Genomic DNA, 18,224 nt, shown 5'->3' with positions numbered 1-18,224 from the left:
TTTAACGTAAAGTTACTTGTACCTTCATGAACAAAGTGAAGCGCCATCAGTAAAAAGTGAAGCACGAATATCAATTTCCAAAAGGGAAACTAAAGTGATCCTGATCATAATTCAATGCAGGGTGACCCATGGTCGTATTTGCTTTCAATTTTCCTGCTGTACTCACGTAGGGTCTTATGAATGTATATATAAAAGCGTTGGGCCTAGCATTAAAAAAATTGTCATAAGAGAAATATTTATTGCAAAAGAACCTAATTAATCAACCTCTCATGCATGTCATGCTGAATCATAATTCAATGCAGTGTGACCCATGGTCAGTATTTGCTTTCAATTTTCCTGCTGTACACACGGGACGACCTCTTCCAGCCCTGCCCTGCCCTGCCCTGCCCTGCCCTGCCCCTTCCACCATCAGTACTTCTCCCTCCTCTGTTTCCACCACCACTCATGCATGACGTATGAGAAATATTTATTGCAAAAGAACCTAATCAACCTCTCATGCATGTATGTCATGCTGACATGAATCCCACCCCATCTCGATCGTCAGTTGAATGACGTATGTAACCTCTACGTCATCAAAACTCAAAATCAACCACTTGTTTTTTTATGTCTCAAAACCAACCACCGCTTGTTTATGTGGCTCGGCGGAAAAGGGGAAAAGTTTGTGTATCTTTTCATTTGCAAATACTATGAGAAATGATTTTGGCATTTCACATTTTGATAAACGCACGCATTTCAATACTTGTTTTTTATGGTTAAAAATAAACATAGCGCAATTTTAAAAAAAGAAGACAAATTTGAAAGTGTAATTATAAAAAGTGGAGTATCAAAATTTTTTATTTTTTTATTTTATCAATGCTATTGACACATTTTGGGAGTTGTATAATGCATGAGACCCCATACGATACATGTACACCAAAACAACAACATTGAATGAATCAAAAATGCTACAGCCACACTTAAACACACACCTATTTATACACTCACATAAACATGTGGGTTGGCTTGTCACACCAGAGCATGTGTTGCATGTAGATTTATTGTTGAACACACATTTGTGCCCCAATCAGTACTTTTTCTTCTTTTTTTCTTCTCAATTTTCAATGTTGAGTTACGATAGTTTGGGGTGTTCCGGTATATTAGAAAAGGAAGGTAATTTCAAGTTTAAAAATAATGTGTTTACGCAAATAATTTTTCTACCAATATAGATCTTGTTTGATAGATTTCATTGAGATCTTTTAAACGGTGCAAAAAAAACTAAAAAATTATTTTTTATTTTCATTATATTTGAGCTTGAAATTACCTTCTTTTTGAAGAAGAAGGATTAAAAAGAAAGCGGAACGGCGCCCAAACTAAATTTACAATTGATTAGGTTCTTTTGCAATATTTCTCTTATGTCAATTTTTTTTTTGTTTTGCTTCAAACTTTTTGAGGACCAAATAAAAATTTTTGGGAAAAAATACCAGGCATTCTCATCATATAGAATGACTTTTTGTTTAATCTTGTTAAAAAATTTATTTCAAAGAACATGAATACTATGGCAATTAGATTTATTGAGTAACTTTGAGTATTATTCTTACAGATGTTTGTATACTTGGTGTTTAGTGGATTTTTTTAGTTGTCGAAATAGTTAGGATTAAAAGTTGGGCTTGATGAGTAGCTAGAATTGAAAAAAAGAGTAAAAAAATAAATCGAGTTGAACAAACTGTAAACAAGACTCAATTTTTTTAAATCCTTTTTTAGTCGATTATTCTTAGTTTTTTTGGTCTGAATTTTTAGTTTTTCAATACCTCTCTCAAGATGAATCACGGATTTGTAAAAAAAAAAAAACTCGACGTGAATGTAAAAAAAAACTGGACAAAAGGACAAATAAAAATAGTATACAATTTCCATGCATGAAACTGACTAAATATAAAGAAAAATGAGTGAACGGGATTAAAAGTAATATTGACCAAGACTTCTATGTAATTAAAAAAAAAAAAAATTTGACCGTGACAGAAATGCTCCACCTTTTATCAATATTGTTTTCTTGTGGTTGGCAAAGTGATTGACTTTTCCAATATAAGAAGGTCTTGCATGCCGTCTTGATTTCATTGCAGTTTTTTTTTCCTTACTCCCCCATGCTGCATTTACTTGTTTCGAGTTAGTTAGTTGAATATTTCTCTTTGCTTATCGAACAAAAGGTTAAAATATTTTCGATAATGAGCGAGACAGAAGCAGTGGCTGAAAGGCTCTATGAAGCCTGCTTGAGTGGGAGTGTCGAAACGTTAAAAGCATTGATTGAGAAAGATCCACTCATTCTCGACCGAGCTAGCTCGACTGAGTGCTTCTCCAGTGACACCCCCTTGCACGTAACGGCATTGCGCGGTCATTTGGAGTTCACGAATGCCCTTCTGAGTCGGAAACCAACACTTGCCGCCGAGTTAGACTCGCGACGGTGTACACCCCTCCACTTGGCTTCCACCGAGGGCCACTTCAAGATTGTACACGAGTTGTTACGGGTGAACCCCGGCGTCTGCATAGCTCGTGATCAAGATGGTAGTCATGTTAATTTTCTCTCTAGCTCTTCGTTAATATATAGCAGTTCTTTTTTCTCGTTGCTTTCTGCTTTTAGATTCTAACCTGATACTTATAGAAACTTTCCTCTAGTGTTTTTGTGACTTCGTGTACACTCACTGGTGGCTCTACAACTTGGTCAATAGAGATGGCAATCAAGTCCCCACCCCGAACCCGCCCCTAGCCCACCTTGATTCGTCAATTCTTTAGATACCAGGGTGGGTTCGGGAAAACAAGAAAAACTCGATCGGGATCGGGTAGGATTTGGAATGACATTATATGATTTCATTATCCGCCTCAAACCCGCCCCGAAATGATTTAAGATAAAAAAAATCAATGTTTTACTCATATTCCACTATTATACTAAAAGAATTACATGTTTATCCATACATTTCCACTATTTTACTAAGAAATTATACTTTCCCCCTTCTTTATTCACCATCATTATAAAAAAAGAAATTAAATAGACATCCCACCTACTAGACTTATTTATGTAACACTTGTTATATTATTCCTTCAATTTTGTATATATTTAGTTTAGTTTACACAATTTGTTTCTCAATTTTAATGGGGCAGGGTGGATTGGATAAACTAGTTCCTCGACCAGGGTAGGTATGGGTCAGCCATATACATTACCTGGTTAGTGTTCGGGGCAGGTTCGAGGCCATGTTGCGCTTTTGGGGTTAGGGTTGGGTATGGCAAAATCCGCCCTGTCCCATTGCCATCCCCACAAGATGGTCACATGACAACCAATTTTATTTATTTTTTAATAATAAAAACAGATGTAAAAACTTTAGGTTCATCCATCTGTTAGACACTCAAATCCAAAATAAAATGAACACCCACCCAACATATTAGCCCAATAATCAATCCATTTGAATATGGAAAAATGACAGCTTATGACGTGTTTTGATAATTAATATCCGTTAAGGACATTTTTAGCATTAACAAATGTTCTCAGCATGTTCTTGATGGGTATTAATTATTAAAACACGTCCTTGGCGGTCATTTTCCCTTTGAATATTGCAATACAACCCATTACAACCCAATAGCCCATAACAAATATAAAACAGAAAAAGAGATGAAGAAAACGAAAGCAGAGAATTGTTAAAAAAAGAGAAGTTTTATGAAAAACAAGTATTTCAACAGGTAGAACCCCTCTCCACTTGGCGGTCATGAAAGGGCGAGTAGAGGTTATACAGGAACTGCTTGAGGCCCAACCATATTCAGTTTATGACAAACTAGGTACAGGGGAGAGTGTTCTGCACTTGTCAATCAAATACAACAGGCTAGAAGCTTTAAAGACACTGGTGCAATATCTGCAAAGCAAGAACATGGAATTTGATCCCCTCAACTCCAAAGACAATGATGGCAATACCATCTTGCATCGTGCTGTAGCCCTCAAACAAGTGGATGTAAGTATTTGTGTATACCTATAGTTACCCTCACGAACATGAATAAAATGGACCAAACTCTGTGGTTAATTTGTTGTTTGTGTGTCCTTTTCTGATTTTCTTTCATAACGAAAAAGTGACAAATCTCATCGAGATGATGAGACCCCCAACTAGGTCAAGAGTAATTATTCAATAATTCGGGAGTACTGTCACGTAATACTCCAGACCATTTTACAACTACACATTCTTGTGGGGTCTATATACGTAGTGGTAGACTGCACAGAAAAAATGTGATTGTAAAGTGGTCTGAAGTACCACATGACGGTACTCTCAGACTATTGTATAATTTCACCTACATCAAAAATTAAAGTTGACAGCCTTTAGAAAAATTTACTCTTATTGCACCGCTACAAATTGCGCTCAACAGTTTCGCATCCCTTTATCCCTGTTTAACATTTCTGACCAAAAAAAGAAAGAGAAATTCAATTCATAGACTTGGCGCAATGGTAATCAAATGAAAACTAGAAATCTCTAAGAATCTTTTGGTCTAGGGTTCGACTTTCACCCCACCGAAAGCTGGATACCAATTTTGCAATTCATTAAAAAGAAACTGGGAAGGAAAATTAAGTCAATTTTTTCCTCAACCTTTAATTGCTTTTAATTCCTGCTCTTAATTTTGTGCCAATAATTTCAAACACTAATGACACTTTGGATATGCAGACCGTAGAATATTTGTTGGGAATAAAGAATGTCAAAGACCGCACCAACGACAAGAACCATAACGGTTGTACAGCTCTGGATATTGTGGTGCGCTGTCCTTATAGCAGAGATCTTAAAACCAAGGAAATTCGGGATCTGTTGCAAGGTGGTGTTCATAGATCCGGTTCTGAATCTCCTCGTACTCAACATTCCGATAAAGCTGGAGTAATATTTATGGGATGCATTTCTTTGTTTTGGACATGGTTTATGGGATGCATTTCTTGGTTTTGGGAAAGGTTCGAGGTCGACCCTGGCTGGCTCAAAGAGGTACTTTTGGTTTTTGTTTTTGATGGTTCACATTCTCTCGCTCTCTCCCCTTCTCTTTCTGAGTTTCCACAGTTTTATATACATACACTCATACACATGCATGCATTGCTATAAATGACTTTTTTCATCAAACTATATATAATTAACTACTGATTCAAGCAAACTTCAGTGTTTCTTTTTTTTTTGCTCGGCAGCAAACTTCAGTGTTAGCGTAGATGTAATCACCAGATTCGTCTTGTTGTGCCCCTGATCATCCCGAGCTCAAAAACTTATTCAAATCGTTTCTCTTTTGGCTCTTCGAGTTTGTCACGTACAACAAAATTCGGACATCGCGTTCAAATTTTGATGATCTCGTGGGTACCCTTAATTTTTTGGGTGTCTTCGGAACCGCCCCGTATATATACGGGACAGTTCAAGGGATACCCAAAAAAACACCCCAAATCTAAATCTCATAGTTTCCGATCTAATTTTTATGATCCGAACCGTTCAATGTGTGCAGAATGTGATTTTAAAGGTGCCCGCGAGTAATTAGCAAAAAAAATGACTGAAAAAGACTTGATTTGAGCAGTTTTTATTTGAACCGTTTAATAAAAAATTGTTCGAAACTGTTCGGATTAAGTCCTTCCCGGTCATTTTTTTTGCTGATTTCTCACGAGTGCCCTTAAAATCACGTTCTGATCACATTGAGCGACTCGGATCATCAAAATTTGATCGGGAACTATGAGGTGTTTTTTTAGGTGTTTTTTTGGGTGTTTTTTTGGGTGTCTCTGGAACCGCCCAGTACAGAGACACCTAAAAAAACACCTAAAAATGTACCCCAAATCTAAATCTCATAATTCCCGATCAAATTTTTATGATCCGAACCGTTCAATGTGTGCAGAATGTGATTTTAAGGGGGCCCGCGAGTATTTAGCAAAAAAAAAGACTGGAAAAGAATTGATTTGAGCAGTTTTTATTTGAACTGTTTAATAAAAAACTGTTCGAAACTGTCCGGCTCAAGTCCTTCCCGGTCATTTTTTTTGCTGATTTCTAACGAGTGCCTTTAAAATCACGTTCTGATCACGTTGAGCGGTTCGGATCATCAAAATTTGATCGGGAACTATGAGGTATTTTTTTGGGTGTCCCCGAAACCGCCCCGATATCATTTTTTTTGCCGATTTCTTGCGTGTACCCTTAAAATCACGTTCTAAACACATTGAGAGGCTCGGATCATCGAAATTCAATCAGAAAATGGGAGAAATGGGGAGGTCCTTATTTTAACTAAAATAAGGACCTCCTTATTTGAAAATAACTGTATATATATATATATATATATATATATATATATATATATACACACACGTGTGTGTGTGTGTGTAACATGTTCAATTGACTAGTGGAGGTAGTAAGTAGAATTACTCTTTTATCCTTCTGTGTAAAAAAAAGTTATCATGACCTATTAATATATATGTAACATGTTCCATGCCAACAGGCACGCGGCCATTTAATAACGGCAGCCACCCTAACGGCAACCATGGCTTATCAATCTATTATGAGTCCGCCTGGTGGTTTTTGGCAAGATACAACAGACGATTCGCTCGCCAAATCTCCTTCCTCAGAATATTCAGATCCTCCTTCGGATGGGCCGCACAAAGCGGGAATAGCCGTTTTGGACACTACGACATATGGCTCTTATGAAATTTACTTGTCTCTTAACACCATAGTGTTAGGAGCATCGTTGAGCACTATTATGCTGGCCATGACTGGATTCCCAATGAAAAACAAGTTCTTGACATGGTTGTTGGTATTCACTGTGTATGTCAAAATTTCATGCATGGCTGCAGCTTATGTGGTAGCAGTTGGATTAATAACCTCAAGACAACTTCCATCGGCTGTACTTTATGGACTGGTGCTTGGTTGGATGGGTCTATGCGCATTTGTTATGGTGCTTCACTTATGCCACTTCTTGGTATGGCTGGTGGACAAGTTGGTAAAACTCGTTAAACCACGTTGCAAACCAACTTCAAGAGCTACCAACCCCGATATAGTATAACGAGGATAAACCAACCGGCAGCCATAAGTGCGTGGGAAACTTTTGCTGGCTAGTCTTTGTTGTACTTTGGGATTCTATTTGAAGCCGATGGATTTGTGCTTGTGGGCCTGGATGATTGCTGCAAATTGGCTAGCAGATCGACCAATCTTAAATAAAGAATACTGTAACATATGCTTGCATGAGACCCTTTATTGTGTGATTGTGCGTAGTTTTTTTGTGAAATTCATATGTGTGCACTAGCCCATGGTGTGCAGTGGCATGAAAAAAGCTAGATCCTTCTTCTTTGTGTATTTGTTTATATGATTTTGGGTGCCATGTATTTGTTGTATGATGTTAAGTTGTGGGTGCCATGTATTTGTTGTATGGTTGTTAATGAGTATTCAGTTTGTTGTATGTTATTACAAAGGGTCATTGTGTTTTAGTTCTTATACTGTTATTAAATTATAATTACTTCATAAATACGGACGCAAGATTACTTTAAAGTAACTAATATATTAGGCTTTCAGGGACAAATCTATGTAGCAAGAATATTTGCAACAACTGCTACTCTAATAACAGGGAATGTTTGAAAAATGGGGTAGCGATTGCTCTTACATAGTCGCTCCTCGGTCCATTCCTAGCTAATTTTTTTTCCAAACAGATAAGGAAATTAAGCCTTCTTATAATATGTGCATATATAGATCGTGCAAAGACCGCTTTGTGAGGCCCACTTCGATCGGGGTCTCACAAAAATAATCCGAACCGTTTAGTAATCTTAAAATACTTTATTAAGTGGCCTCGTAAAGAAAGTAGGCAAAGGGGAAACGGTTATGTCAAATATAACAAATTAGAGGCTTTAAAGATATGAGAGTGACTTTTTCATAGAGCCTTCGTGAACATCCTATTCATGTTCACAGAGCTGTTCAATCTCGCGCGTCTATTTTTGTTTTGGATAGTCCAGATTTTAATGAAATTTTTTCGGAAAAAAAGTTAATCACAATCAATTATTACAAGTCATAATTGATTTTCAATCTGGATCGTTCAAAAACACTTTTGACAGTCACGATTGAGCTTCGTAACTTCTTCTTTACAAAACAACCGTAAATAAGATTTTCTCTAAAGATATCGGTGCAATATCTGCAGAGCAAAGGAGTTTCTAGATAACTACAGAGACGATGATGACAACACTATTTTGCATCTTGCCGTAGCACTCAAACAAATAGACGTATTGGCAAATAATGAGCTCTTAGGTCGGTTCGTATGCCTCGTTCAGTGGAGGCATGGTTCAAGCCCCGTGAGGGACGGTTTGGGATTTAGGGCAATGAATAGAAGAACAGATGGACAACAACCACCATATCAAGTACTCGCATTCCTAACAAGAATCCAACTCTTACCTCCTATTTGTGGAAAGATGAGTAAGTGCTGTTGGATCAGGAAAACAGATGGGCACTTGCACTCTTATTATATCATCCTGAATCCCACCCATCTCGTCAGTTGAATGACGTATGGAACCTCAACATCATCAAAACTTACAATCAACCAGTTGCACGTGGCTCGTCGGAAAAGAAAAAAAAGTAGTCTTTCTTCTTTGGGAATTGATATTCGCATCCCCTTTTTTGATACAGACGTTTCACTTTCAAAATGAAGTTACTAGTACCTTCATGAACAAAGTGGAACGTCTGCATAAAAAAAGAAAACGCGAATATCAATTTTCTTCTTCTTTTCCCATCTTTAAAAAGAAAAAAAAAACAGTGACACCATTCAAACCCGTTGGCCTACTTCTTGCCATTGACCATAATATATAAAGAGCAAAAGTTAGTTCAACTCGCACCATTCAAAGCCATTGAATACACACCTACTTGCCAAAACAAACAATCAATTTTGCACCATGACCAAGTCTGTCATAACTACTGACTGGCAAGGAATCAAAATGCATTTCAATAAAGCAAGTTCCAACAGAGCAAAAGTGAATCTGGACAATAGAAAAAGAGAAATTGATTTTCGCTCTCTACTTTTTACTGATGGCATTTTAATTTTAACGTGAAATTACTAGTAACTTTATGAACAAAGTGGAGCGCGAATATCAATTTTCAAAAGGGAAAAATGATCCTCATAATTCAATGCAATGACCCATGGTCAGTAGTTTCCATTTCCTGCTGTACTCACCGGACGACCCCTTCCAGCCCTGCCCTGCCCCTTCCACCATCAGTTCTCCCTCCTCTGTTTCCACCACCACTGCCCCTGCTTTGTACAAGGGTAGGTTCTATGTATGTATAAGAGCGTTGGGCGTAGCATTAAAAAAATTGTCATGAGAGAAATACTATTGTAAAAGAACCTAATCAACCTCTCATGCATGTCATGCTGATAAGAATCCCACCCCCATCTCGATCGTCAGTTGAATGACATATGTAACCTCTACGTCATCAAAACTCAAAATCAACCGCTTTTTTTTTATGTCTCAAAACCAACCGCTTGTTTATGTGGCTCCGCGAAAAAGGGCAAAAGTTTGTGTATCTTTTCATTTGCAAATATTACGAGAAATAATTTTGATATTTCACATTTTGATAAACGCACTCCAATACTTGTTTTTTAGCGTTAAAAATAAACATAGCACAATTCTCAAAGAAAAAGTAAAAGACCAATTTTAAAATGTAATTATAAAAAGTGGAGTATCAAAATTGTGTGTTTTTTTTTTTTTATGAATGCTATTGACACATTTTGGGAGCTGTATAATGCATGAGACCCCAACGATACATGTACACCAAAACGAAAATATTGAATGCATCAAAAATGCTACAGTCACACTCAAACACACACCTATTTATACACTCATACAAACAAGTGTGTGGGCTCATCACACCAGAGCATGTGTTGCATGTAGACTTATTGTTGAACACACATTTGTGCCCCAATTAGTACTTTTTCTTCTTCTTTTTTTCTTCTCAATTTCCAATATTGAGTTACGAGATTTTAAACTAAATTTACAATTGATTAGGTTCTTTTGCAATATTTCTCTTATGACAAATTTTTTTTGCTTCAAATTTTTTGCAGACCAAATAAATATTTTTGGGAAAAAATACCAGACATTCTCATCATATAGAATAACTTTTTGTTTAATCTTGTTAAAAAGTTTATTTCAAAGAATATGGATACTATGGTAATTAGATTTATTGAGTAACTTTGAGTATTATTCTTATAGATGCTTGTATACTTGGTGTTTAGTGAATTTTTTTAGTTGTCGAGATAGTTAGGATTAAAAATTGGGCTCGACGAGTAGCTAGAATTGGAAAAAAGCGTAAAAAAATAAATCGAGTTGAACAAACTATAAACAGGAATCAATTTTTTTAATCCATTTTAAGCCAATTATTCTTATTTTTTTGTCTAAAAACTTGACATGAATGTTAGAAAAAACTGGACAAAAGGACAAATAAAAATAGTACTATTCAACTTATTGGTTCAAGGCAGACCACCTGTGATGGCATCGGGAATCGAATCTTACTAAACATAAAGAAAAATAAGTGAACGAGATTAAAAGTAATATTGACCAAACTTCCATGTGTAGATCAAAAAAAAAAAAAAAAAGACCAAGACTTCCATGTAATTAAAAAAAAAAATTGACCAAGACTTACCCGTGAAAGAAAGGAAAAAAGAAAGAAAAGAAAAGAGGATCATGACCGAGCTAGACGTTGTGGAAATGAGGGACACTGTTGTTGCTTAGGCGACAGCGTGGGCGTTGTTCGGTAATGAACGGTTCAGATTTCATCTCGGTCGAACAAATCTTAGTCGTCCAATCGAGGTGAAATTTAAGCCATCTATTGTCCAGCATGAATGGCCCGAATGAGGCCAACACCCAAGTCTTCCCATAAGGGACAGTAGGGTCTCGACTGAGAGTAAAATACATTCCCATTGATTAATCAATTGATTTGTTTTCTCCTATTAAAAGTACTACTATGAATTACATGAAATTTTGTGTTATTAAAAGTTTTTGTTTTAAAAATTCAGTTGATTAAACAATGGGAAGGGATTCTACCGTCACAAAGTTGGAGTTGGGGGAGCTGCTGTCTCTTAAGCCTGCTGTCTCGGTCAAGGGGGCCGTGCTCCGGTCTCACTCCAATGATCGAAAACGTTCACTTCGTAGAGCTCGTCGAGTTGAACAAGTATGTAAAAAATTAGTTCGATCGAATATCATTAAATGCCTAATTAAAACCTTTTTGTCTTGAAAAGAATGGATCCGAAACACTGGATCAAATCTACTAGAGCCCATTATTGACAAGTTATATGTGTTCTGATCAGGCACTTAATGATATCCGATCAAACTAATTTTTTGCATAATTTCTATTATCAGAGCAAGACCAGAGCGGGACTCCTTCAGCCGGAACAGCACGCTGCTGTCCCTTCAAGGGACAGCAGCTCCCCCAGTCCCACAAAGTCTTGGTCATCGTTTTTCTTTCTTTCTTTTCACGTGAAAGTCTTATACAGCTTGAACAGAAAAAGAGCAAAAATCTTTAAAATCCTTTTGTAATTGTCTTTTAGGTGGACGTTTGCGTCAATTTTATTTTGCATGAATCATCTACTTGACATTCTCATCAAAATGACTTGACATTCTCAGCAAAATGAAATGTTTATGACAAATACGTTTTTTCGGATCGGGAAGAAATAATTTTATTAATCTTTGGAGAGGATTACAAAGATTAAAAGGATCACGAGCACATTGGCATACACCACCCGAGAACCAAAATCAAAAGAAGGTAAGATGCCAATTAAAGCACCACAAGTAAAGATGAAAGTCGAAACAGCCACCAGAAAACAACCCATAAAAAAAAGAAAAGAACCAACTCCAAAACAAACTAACGCTAAAAGAACATCCCAAAACCCAAAAGAAACAAACCGAAAACCAAGAGAACAAACCAAAATTGCCAAACTACAGAATTAAAATTGCAGAGAGAGAGAGAGAGAGAGAGAGAGAGGCCCCATCCTCAAAGTCATCATCATCCTCTACGAAAACATCTCCCTCTAAGTCATCAAGAGTATGGATCCTTTCCGCTAATTCTTCATCCTCCATTTCAACAAATTTCTTCAAATTATAGATTCTCCCCCTTTTAAATTTAATGTCCAACCTAGCTCTTATATCCATTGCCTTATGAGCATTCGTAAAAAGAATGTAGTTCTTGTTTCAGATGTCATCAGATGATAAAGAAGAAGAGGGGACGTTCTTTTTTCTATAATTCAATTTTTAGGCTTTAACCCCAATCTCCACAAGAAGCATCTTTTTTGGAATATTTCTCTTCGACCTTCTCAATCTCCGACAGGTACGTATTACAAAAGACCCAAATATCCCGAAAAGGGAACATTTGCTATGTTTAAGAAGTATAGCGGAATATGTTCGAATATAAGTGTGTGTAGGAAATAACAAAGAACATAAATGGAGATGTACAACCCGAAGGTTGTATACGTATAGAGCTCTTAAAGAGCACACGTGTCTAAATACTCAACAATATACTCTTTATATATTTTCTAAAGTTAATCGAGATAGTACAAACTGACTCAAACACTTGTAGAGTTTATAGCTAGGACTCTCCTATCGCATACCTATTAAGTACTCAAACTTAGAGTAATAAATTCATGAATGACCCTCAGACTAAGTACATGAATCATGTACTAGTCACCCTTGAACTAGCAATTGACTCTTGATCCATAAACTCCACACGTACACACCGAACATGCATCGAACACACAAAGACTCTTTATGTACATACCACACACGTGTGAATCTCTATTAACGATTGATGTACCTAACATAGTTAGCAATTCTAAATTAATTCCAACATCTCACCACCTTTTCTTTACCGTTCCTTTCGTACATGCAAATTAACTATATATGGATTTGTGGCAGTACTACTCCACTTATTCGTTAAGAAACGTTTTCCTCGACGCACAAGACCTGTACATGTATAATTTCATATGATCATCATTGTGAGCTTGTTTTCAATTTGGTCGAAGATTAGAGGAGAGGAAGCTGCAGCTAGCGCTGGTCAAGAAAATTAAAAAAAGTTCTCTGAGGTGTACGTGCATAATTTGTTGTAACGAACGCTATGAATGCAAGCTAAGAACGAGAAATTGAAAACTAAACAAGAAATCACAAAGACACAAGATATACGTGGTTCCCCAAGATGGGTACGTCCACGGGCGAGGAGAGAGAGATGATTCACTAACCAACGTGAAGAAGAGATACAAAGAGCCGGCTATAATCCGTAACTCTAGAAAGGCCACAATATGAAAGCCCAAAAGATAATTTCTAGAAGTACCCCAAAAGCCTTATTTATAATAGGCTACAAAAACGGGAACAACATAATTAACCAATGTGGGACTAAAGAATACAAGGCATTCCCAACAATTCTCCACCTTGACTTGAATTCCACCGAACTAAATCACCAAATATAGCTATCCCCTTCTAACCTCTCACTCGCCAAATGCCCCCGAGGGGCGATCAACTGCAAATACCAAGCAAGCCCAAGCAATGCTTGAACTTGGCAACCGGAACCGGTTTAGTCAACATATCTGCTGGGTTATCTGCCGTACCCACTTTCTTCACCTCAACTTGCTTCTGTGAGATGATATCCCGAACGAAGTGATACCTGACATCGATATGCTTAGTCCTCTCATGATACATCAGATTTTTAGTCAAATGTATAGCACTCTGCGAATCACAAAATACTGAACTCACACCCTGTGCAAGACCAAGCTCACAAAGCAAACCTCTCATCCACAATGCCTCCTTCACAGCTTCAGCAATGGCCATATACTCCGCTTCTGTTGTAGACAGCGCTACTGTAGCCTGTAAAGTAGCTTTCCAACTAATGGCACTTCCGGACAGAGTAAAGACATAACCTGTCAGAGACCTCCTCTTATCGTGGTCACCGGCAAAATCCGAATCAACATAACCAACAGCATGATCACCAGAATTGACAATCCCAAACAATAGACCAACACCTGCAGTTCCGCACAAATACCGTAGTATCCATTTCACAGCCTCCCAATGTGCCTTTCCTGGACGCCCCATATAACGACTAACGACACTAACTGCATGTGAAATATCAGGACGAGTACATACCATGGCGTACATAAGGCTCCCAACTGCGCACGAATATGGAACCTGAGACATATACTTCTCCTCATCCTCCGACTGTGGTGACAACTCAGCTGAAAGTCGAAAGTGTGCTGCCAAAGGGGTACTGACTGGCTTCGAGTTCTGCATGGCAAAGCGCTCAAGCACTTTAAGAACATAAGACTTCTGATTCAAAAATAGTTTGCCAGCTACTCGATCTCTGCAAATCTCCATACCCAAAATACGTTTTGCTGCACCCAAATCTTTCATCTCAAATTCACCACCTAACTGTTGTTTCAACCTGTTGATTTCTGATACACTCTTGGCAGCAATAAGCATATCATCAACATACAACAGTAGATAAACAAATGAACCATCTGGAAGTTTTCGAAAATACACACAACTGTCATACTCACTCCTAGAATATGACTGGCTTATCATAAAAGTATCAAACCGCTTATACCACTGCCTAGGGGATTGTTTGAGGCCATACAAAGACTTACGAAGTAAACAAACGTGATCCTCCTTACCAGAAACAACAAATCCCTCAGGCTGACGCATATAAATCTGTTCCTCAAGCTCGCCATGCAAAAACGCAGTTTTGACATCAAGTTGCTCTAACTCAAGATCATAACATGCAACAATAGCAAGTAAAGTGCGAATGGAACTATGTTTTACAACTGGTGAAAATACCTCATTGTAGTCAACACCTTCCTTCTGGCTGTATCCTTTCGCCACTAGCCGAGCTTTAAACCGAGCGTCTTCTACCTCTGGAATACCTGGTTTGCGCTTGAAGATCCACTTGCATCCAACAATCCTCTTCCCTTTCAGCGGTTCTACTAACTCCCATGTCTGATTCTTCTGAAGAGACTCAATCTCCTCATTCATAGCAACAAACCACTGTGCAGACTCAGTGCTCGAAATAGCTTCCGTATAGCTGGAAGGCTCTTCATACTCAACTGTCTCAGCAACTGATAAAGCATAGGCCACCATCTCAGAATAAGCCGAATACCTTTCAGGAGGCCGAATCTCCCTCCTTGGCCTATCTTTAGCAATAGTGCGTGGTTGCTCAACTAATGCATCAACCTCTGCGTCTGAACTCTTGAACTCCTCTTCAATTGGCTTCTCAATGTGCTTCTTCCCTGAGTCGGAAGCTTCACCCAAAAACTCCACCTGCTTTGGAACACTATGTTCCTGAACTGTATCATCAACCTGCTTAGACTCCTTAATCAGATAATTTTCATCAAAAGTCACATCCCTACTGATCAAAAACTTCAAATCATCAGAGCACCATAACCTGTACCCTTTGACACCTGCTGCATAACCCAAGAAAATACACTTCTTGGCCCGTGGCTCCAGTTTACCTTCATTCACATGAGCGTAAGCTGGACACCCAAAAACACGCAACACAGAATAATCAGCCGGATGACCTGACCATACCTCAAACGGAGTCTTACACTCAATAGCAGTCGACGGAGACCTGTTCACCAAATAGCATGTTGTGGAAACGGCTTCAGCCCAAAATTCTTTGCCCAATCCGGAATTGGACAACATACAACGTGCCTTCTCCAAAAGAGTCCTGTTCATTCGTTCAGCCACACCATTTTGCTGAGGGGTTTTTCTCACTGTGTGATGCCTCACAATGCCCTCATCACTGCAAAATCTATCAAACTCGCCAAGACAAAACTCCATACCATTATCAGTTCTCAAACGTTTTATTTTCTTACCAGTCTGATTCTCAATCAAAGTTTTAAACTGTTTGAATGTATTAAAAGCGTCACTCTTATGTTTCAACATGTACACCCAAACCTTACGAGAGAAATCATCTATAATACTCATAAAATATCGAAAACCACCTTTAGAAGTTACCTCTGCGGGACCCCAAAGATCCGAGTGAAAATAATCCACCGTGCCTTTGGTGCGATGAACAGCTGTACTGAATTTTACCCTGCACTGCTTGCCGTAGACACAATGCTCACAGAAATCCAGTTTCTCAATTTTCTGGCCACATAGCAAACCCTGTTTGCTCAAAACTGTCATCCCCCTCTCGCTCATATGCCCAAGGCGCATATGCCACAAACGAGTCAAGTCTGAATCTGAAACCTTGGATGTAGCAACCGTTGCTGCAGCACCTAAAACTGTACTGCCCTGGAGTGTATAAAGGTTACCACGCTTTTGACCCTTCATCAGTACTAATGCACCCCTTGAGACTTTCAAAACTCCACCTTCACCGAGGAATTTGCAACCATGAGAATCAAGAGCACCCAGGGATATAAGATTTTTCTTCAAATCCGGAACATGTCGAACCTCAGATAAAGTCCTAACAATACCGTCATGCATCCTAAGCTGAATCGTTCCTGAACCAACAGTCTTACAGGCCATGTTGTTGCCCATCAAAACTGTACCACCATTGACCGCCTCATAAGTAGAAAACCACTCTCTATGCGGACACATATGGTATGAACATCCAGAATCTAGAACCCACTCGGTATTAGAGCGAGAATCGCCCTCTGTAACTGATAACACATTATCTGACTCATCTGAACTTTCAGCAATTCCAGCAATTACTTTACCCCTTTTCTGGTCTTCTTTTTCCTTCTCCTTGAGTTTTAAACAGTCACTTTTCCAGTGCCCGGGTTTCTTGCAATAATTGCACTTTCCCTTCTTCTTACCTGATGATCTGGATCTTCCCCTATTACTCGACTCCACCCTTTCTGTTGTTCTTCCCCTAACAAACAAACCCTCCGCATGTGCATCGCCCTCACCTGACACTTTTTTCCTCAATTCTTTCGAATATAGGCTGGCCTTAACATCCTCCATGGATATCGTGTCTTTGCCATACAATAGGGTTGTAACAAAGTGCTCATACGAAAGTGGTAAAGAACATAGCAAAATTAGGGCTTGGTCCTCATCCTCAATTTTACTATCAATATTTTTCAGATCCATAATAATACGGTTGAACTCGTCTAAATGATCTTTAACAGGTATACCTTCTCGCATACGAAACGTATAAAGACGTTGTTTGAGATATAACCTGTTGGTGAGCGACTTCGTCATATATATGCCTTCCAACTTCAGCCAAATTCCTGCTGCTGAAGTTTCTTCTTCCACCTCGCGAAGAACGTCATCTGCCAGACTCAACTGAATAGAACTCAGAGCTTTGGCATCCGTATCATCCCAATCTTCCTCTTTGATTCCAGAACTAGTCTTGCCTAACAAAACCTTGTGCAATCCTTGTTGGGTTAGCAGAGCCTTCATCTTTACTCTCCAAAGACTGAAACTGCTGCTCTGCCCATCAAACTTCGCAATCTCAAATTTAGCCGCCATAGCCACAATCGGAAACGAAACCCTAGTTTTTGCAACCTAAGGCTCTGATACCAGTTTGTTGTAACGAACGCTATGAATGCAAGCTAAGAACGAGAAATTGAAAACTAAACAAGAAATCACAAAGACACAAGATATACGTGGTTCCCCAAGATGGGTACGTCCACGGGCGAGGAGAGAGAGAGGATTCACTAACCAACGTGAAGAAGAGATACAAAGAGCCGGCTATAATCCGTAACTCTAGAAAGGCCACAATATGAAAGCCCAAAAGATAATTTCTAGAAGTACCCCAAAAGCCTTATTTATAATAGGCTACAAAAACGGGAACAACATAATTAACCAATGTGGGACTAAAGAATACAAGGCATTCCCAACATAATTGATTCACTAGCTCATTTGTTGCTGATCAGACTAGTGGGTCTAGCTCGTACATTTTTGGACTGATATTTCCCTACCTCCCCTTGTAATTAATGGTATACTGTAGGGAGGTATTCCCGAGCAGATACATTTAGTTGCCAAACACGTGATGTTTAGGAACACGTGGTAAATACGACCAGACTTATCGCCGAGCAGTTCGGTGAACAGTGATATGAGAAGTCATGGCTATAAATAGACTGTTCGGTTATGATACAGCCGAACAGATGATGTAAAGAACCTAGCACGTGATACGAGTGATCACGGGTTGAAAGCAATGCAATCAATATCCAAATAAATGGTACGTGGGACCATAGTTTGAATATAGACAGGACAGTCATCATGTTAAACAAGTGTTCGGCAATATGGACCAGTGACATGAGAAGTCAATGGTCCA

At 38.5% G+C, this 18,224-nt stretch overlaps 1 protein-coding gene across 1 annotated transcript; it reads left to right on the top strand.

Annotated features, from left to right (window-relative positions):
* The first annotated feature begins 2,089 nt into the window (after positions 1–2,089).
* Positions 2,090–7,403, top strand: LOC131318556 (ankyrin repeat-containing protein At5g02620-like). The gene is made up of 4 exons (XM_058348417.1): positions 2,090–2,535; positions 3,703–3,968; positions 4,668–4,973; positions 6,445–7,403. Exons 1-4 carry the CDS (start codon positions 2,199–2,201, stop codon positions 7,003–7,005), a joined length of 1,470 nt encoding a protein of 489 aa, XP_058204400.1. The 5' UTR covers positions 2,090–2,198; the 3' UTR covers positions 7,006–7,403.
* The last annotated feature ends 10,821 nt before the right edge of the window (positions 7,404–18,224 follow it).

Source organism: Rhododendron vialii, chromosome 3a (assembly GCF_030253575.1).
Source record: "Rhododendron vialii isolate Sample 1 chromosome 3a, ASM3025357v1".
Classification (NCBI taxonomy): Eukaryota; Viridiplantae; Streptophyta; class Magnoliopsida; order Ericales; family Ericaceae; genus Rhododendron; species Rhododendron vialii.
Note: the sequence above shows the minus strand (reverse complement) of the source record. Positions and strands in the feature narration are given on the sequence as shown.

Excerpts from the sequence above, each read along its gene's own strand:
- LOC131318556 (XM_058348417.1), top strand. The coding sequence starts at position 2,199 with ATGAGCGAGACAGAAGCAGTGGCTGAAAGGCTCTATGAAGCCTGCTTG. Across the intron at positions 2,536-3,702 it reads CATAGCTCGTGATCAAGATG|GTAGAACCCCTCTCCACTTG; the intron begins GTAGTCATGTTA and ends GTATTTCAACAG. Across the intron at positions 3,969-4,667 it reads TAGCCCTCAAACAAGTGGAT|ACCGTAGAATATTTGTTGGG; the intron begins GTAAGTATTTGT and ends TTGGATATGCAG.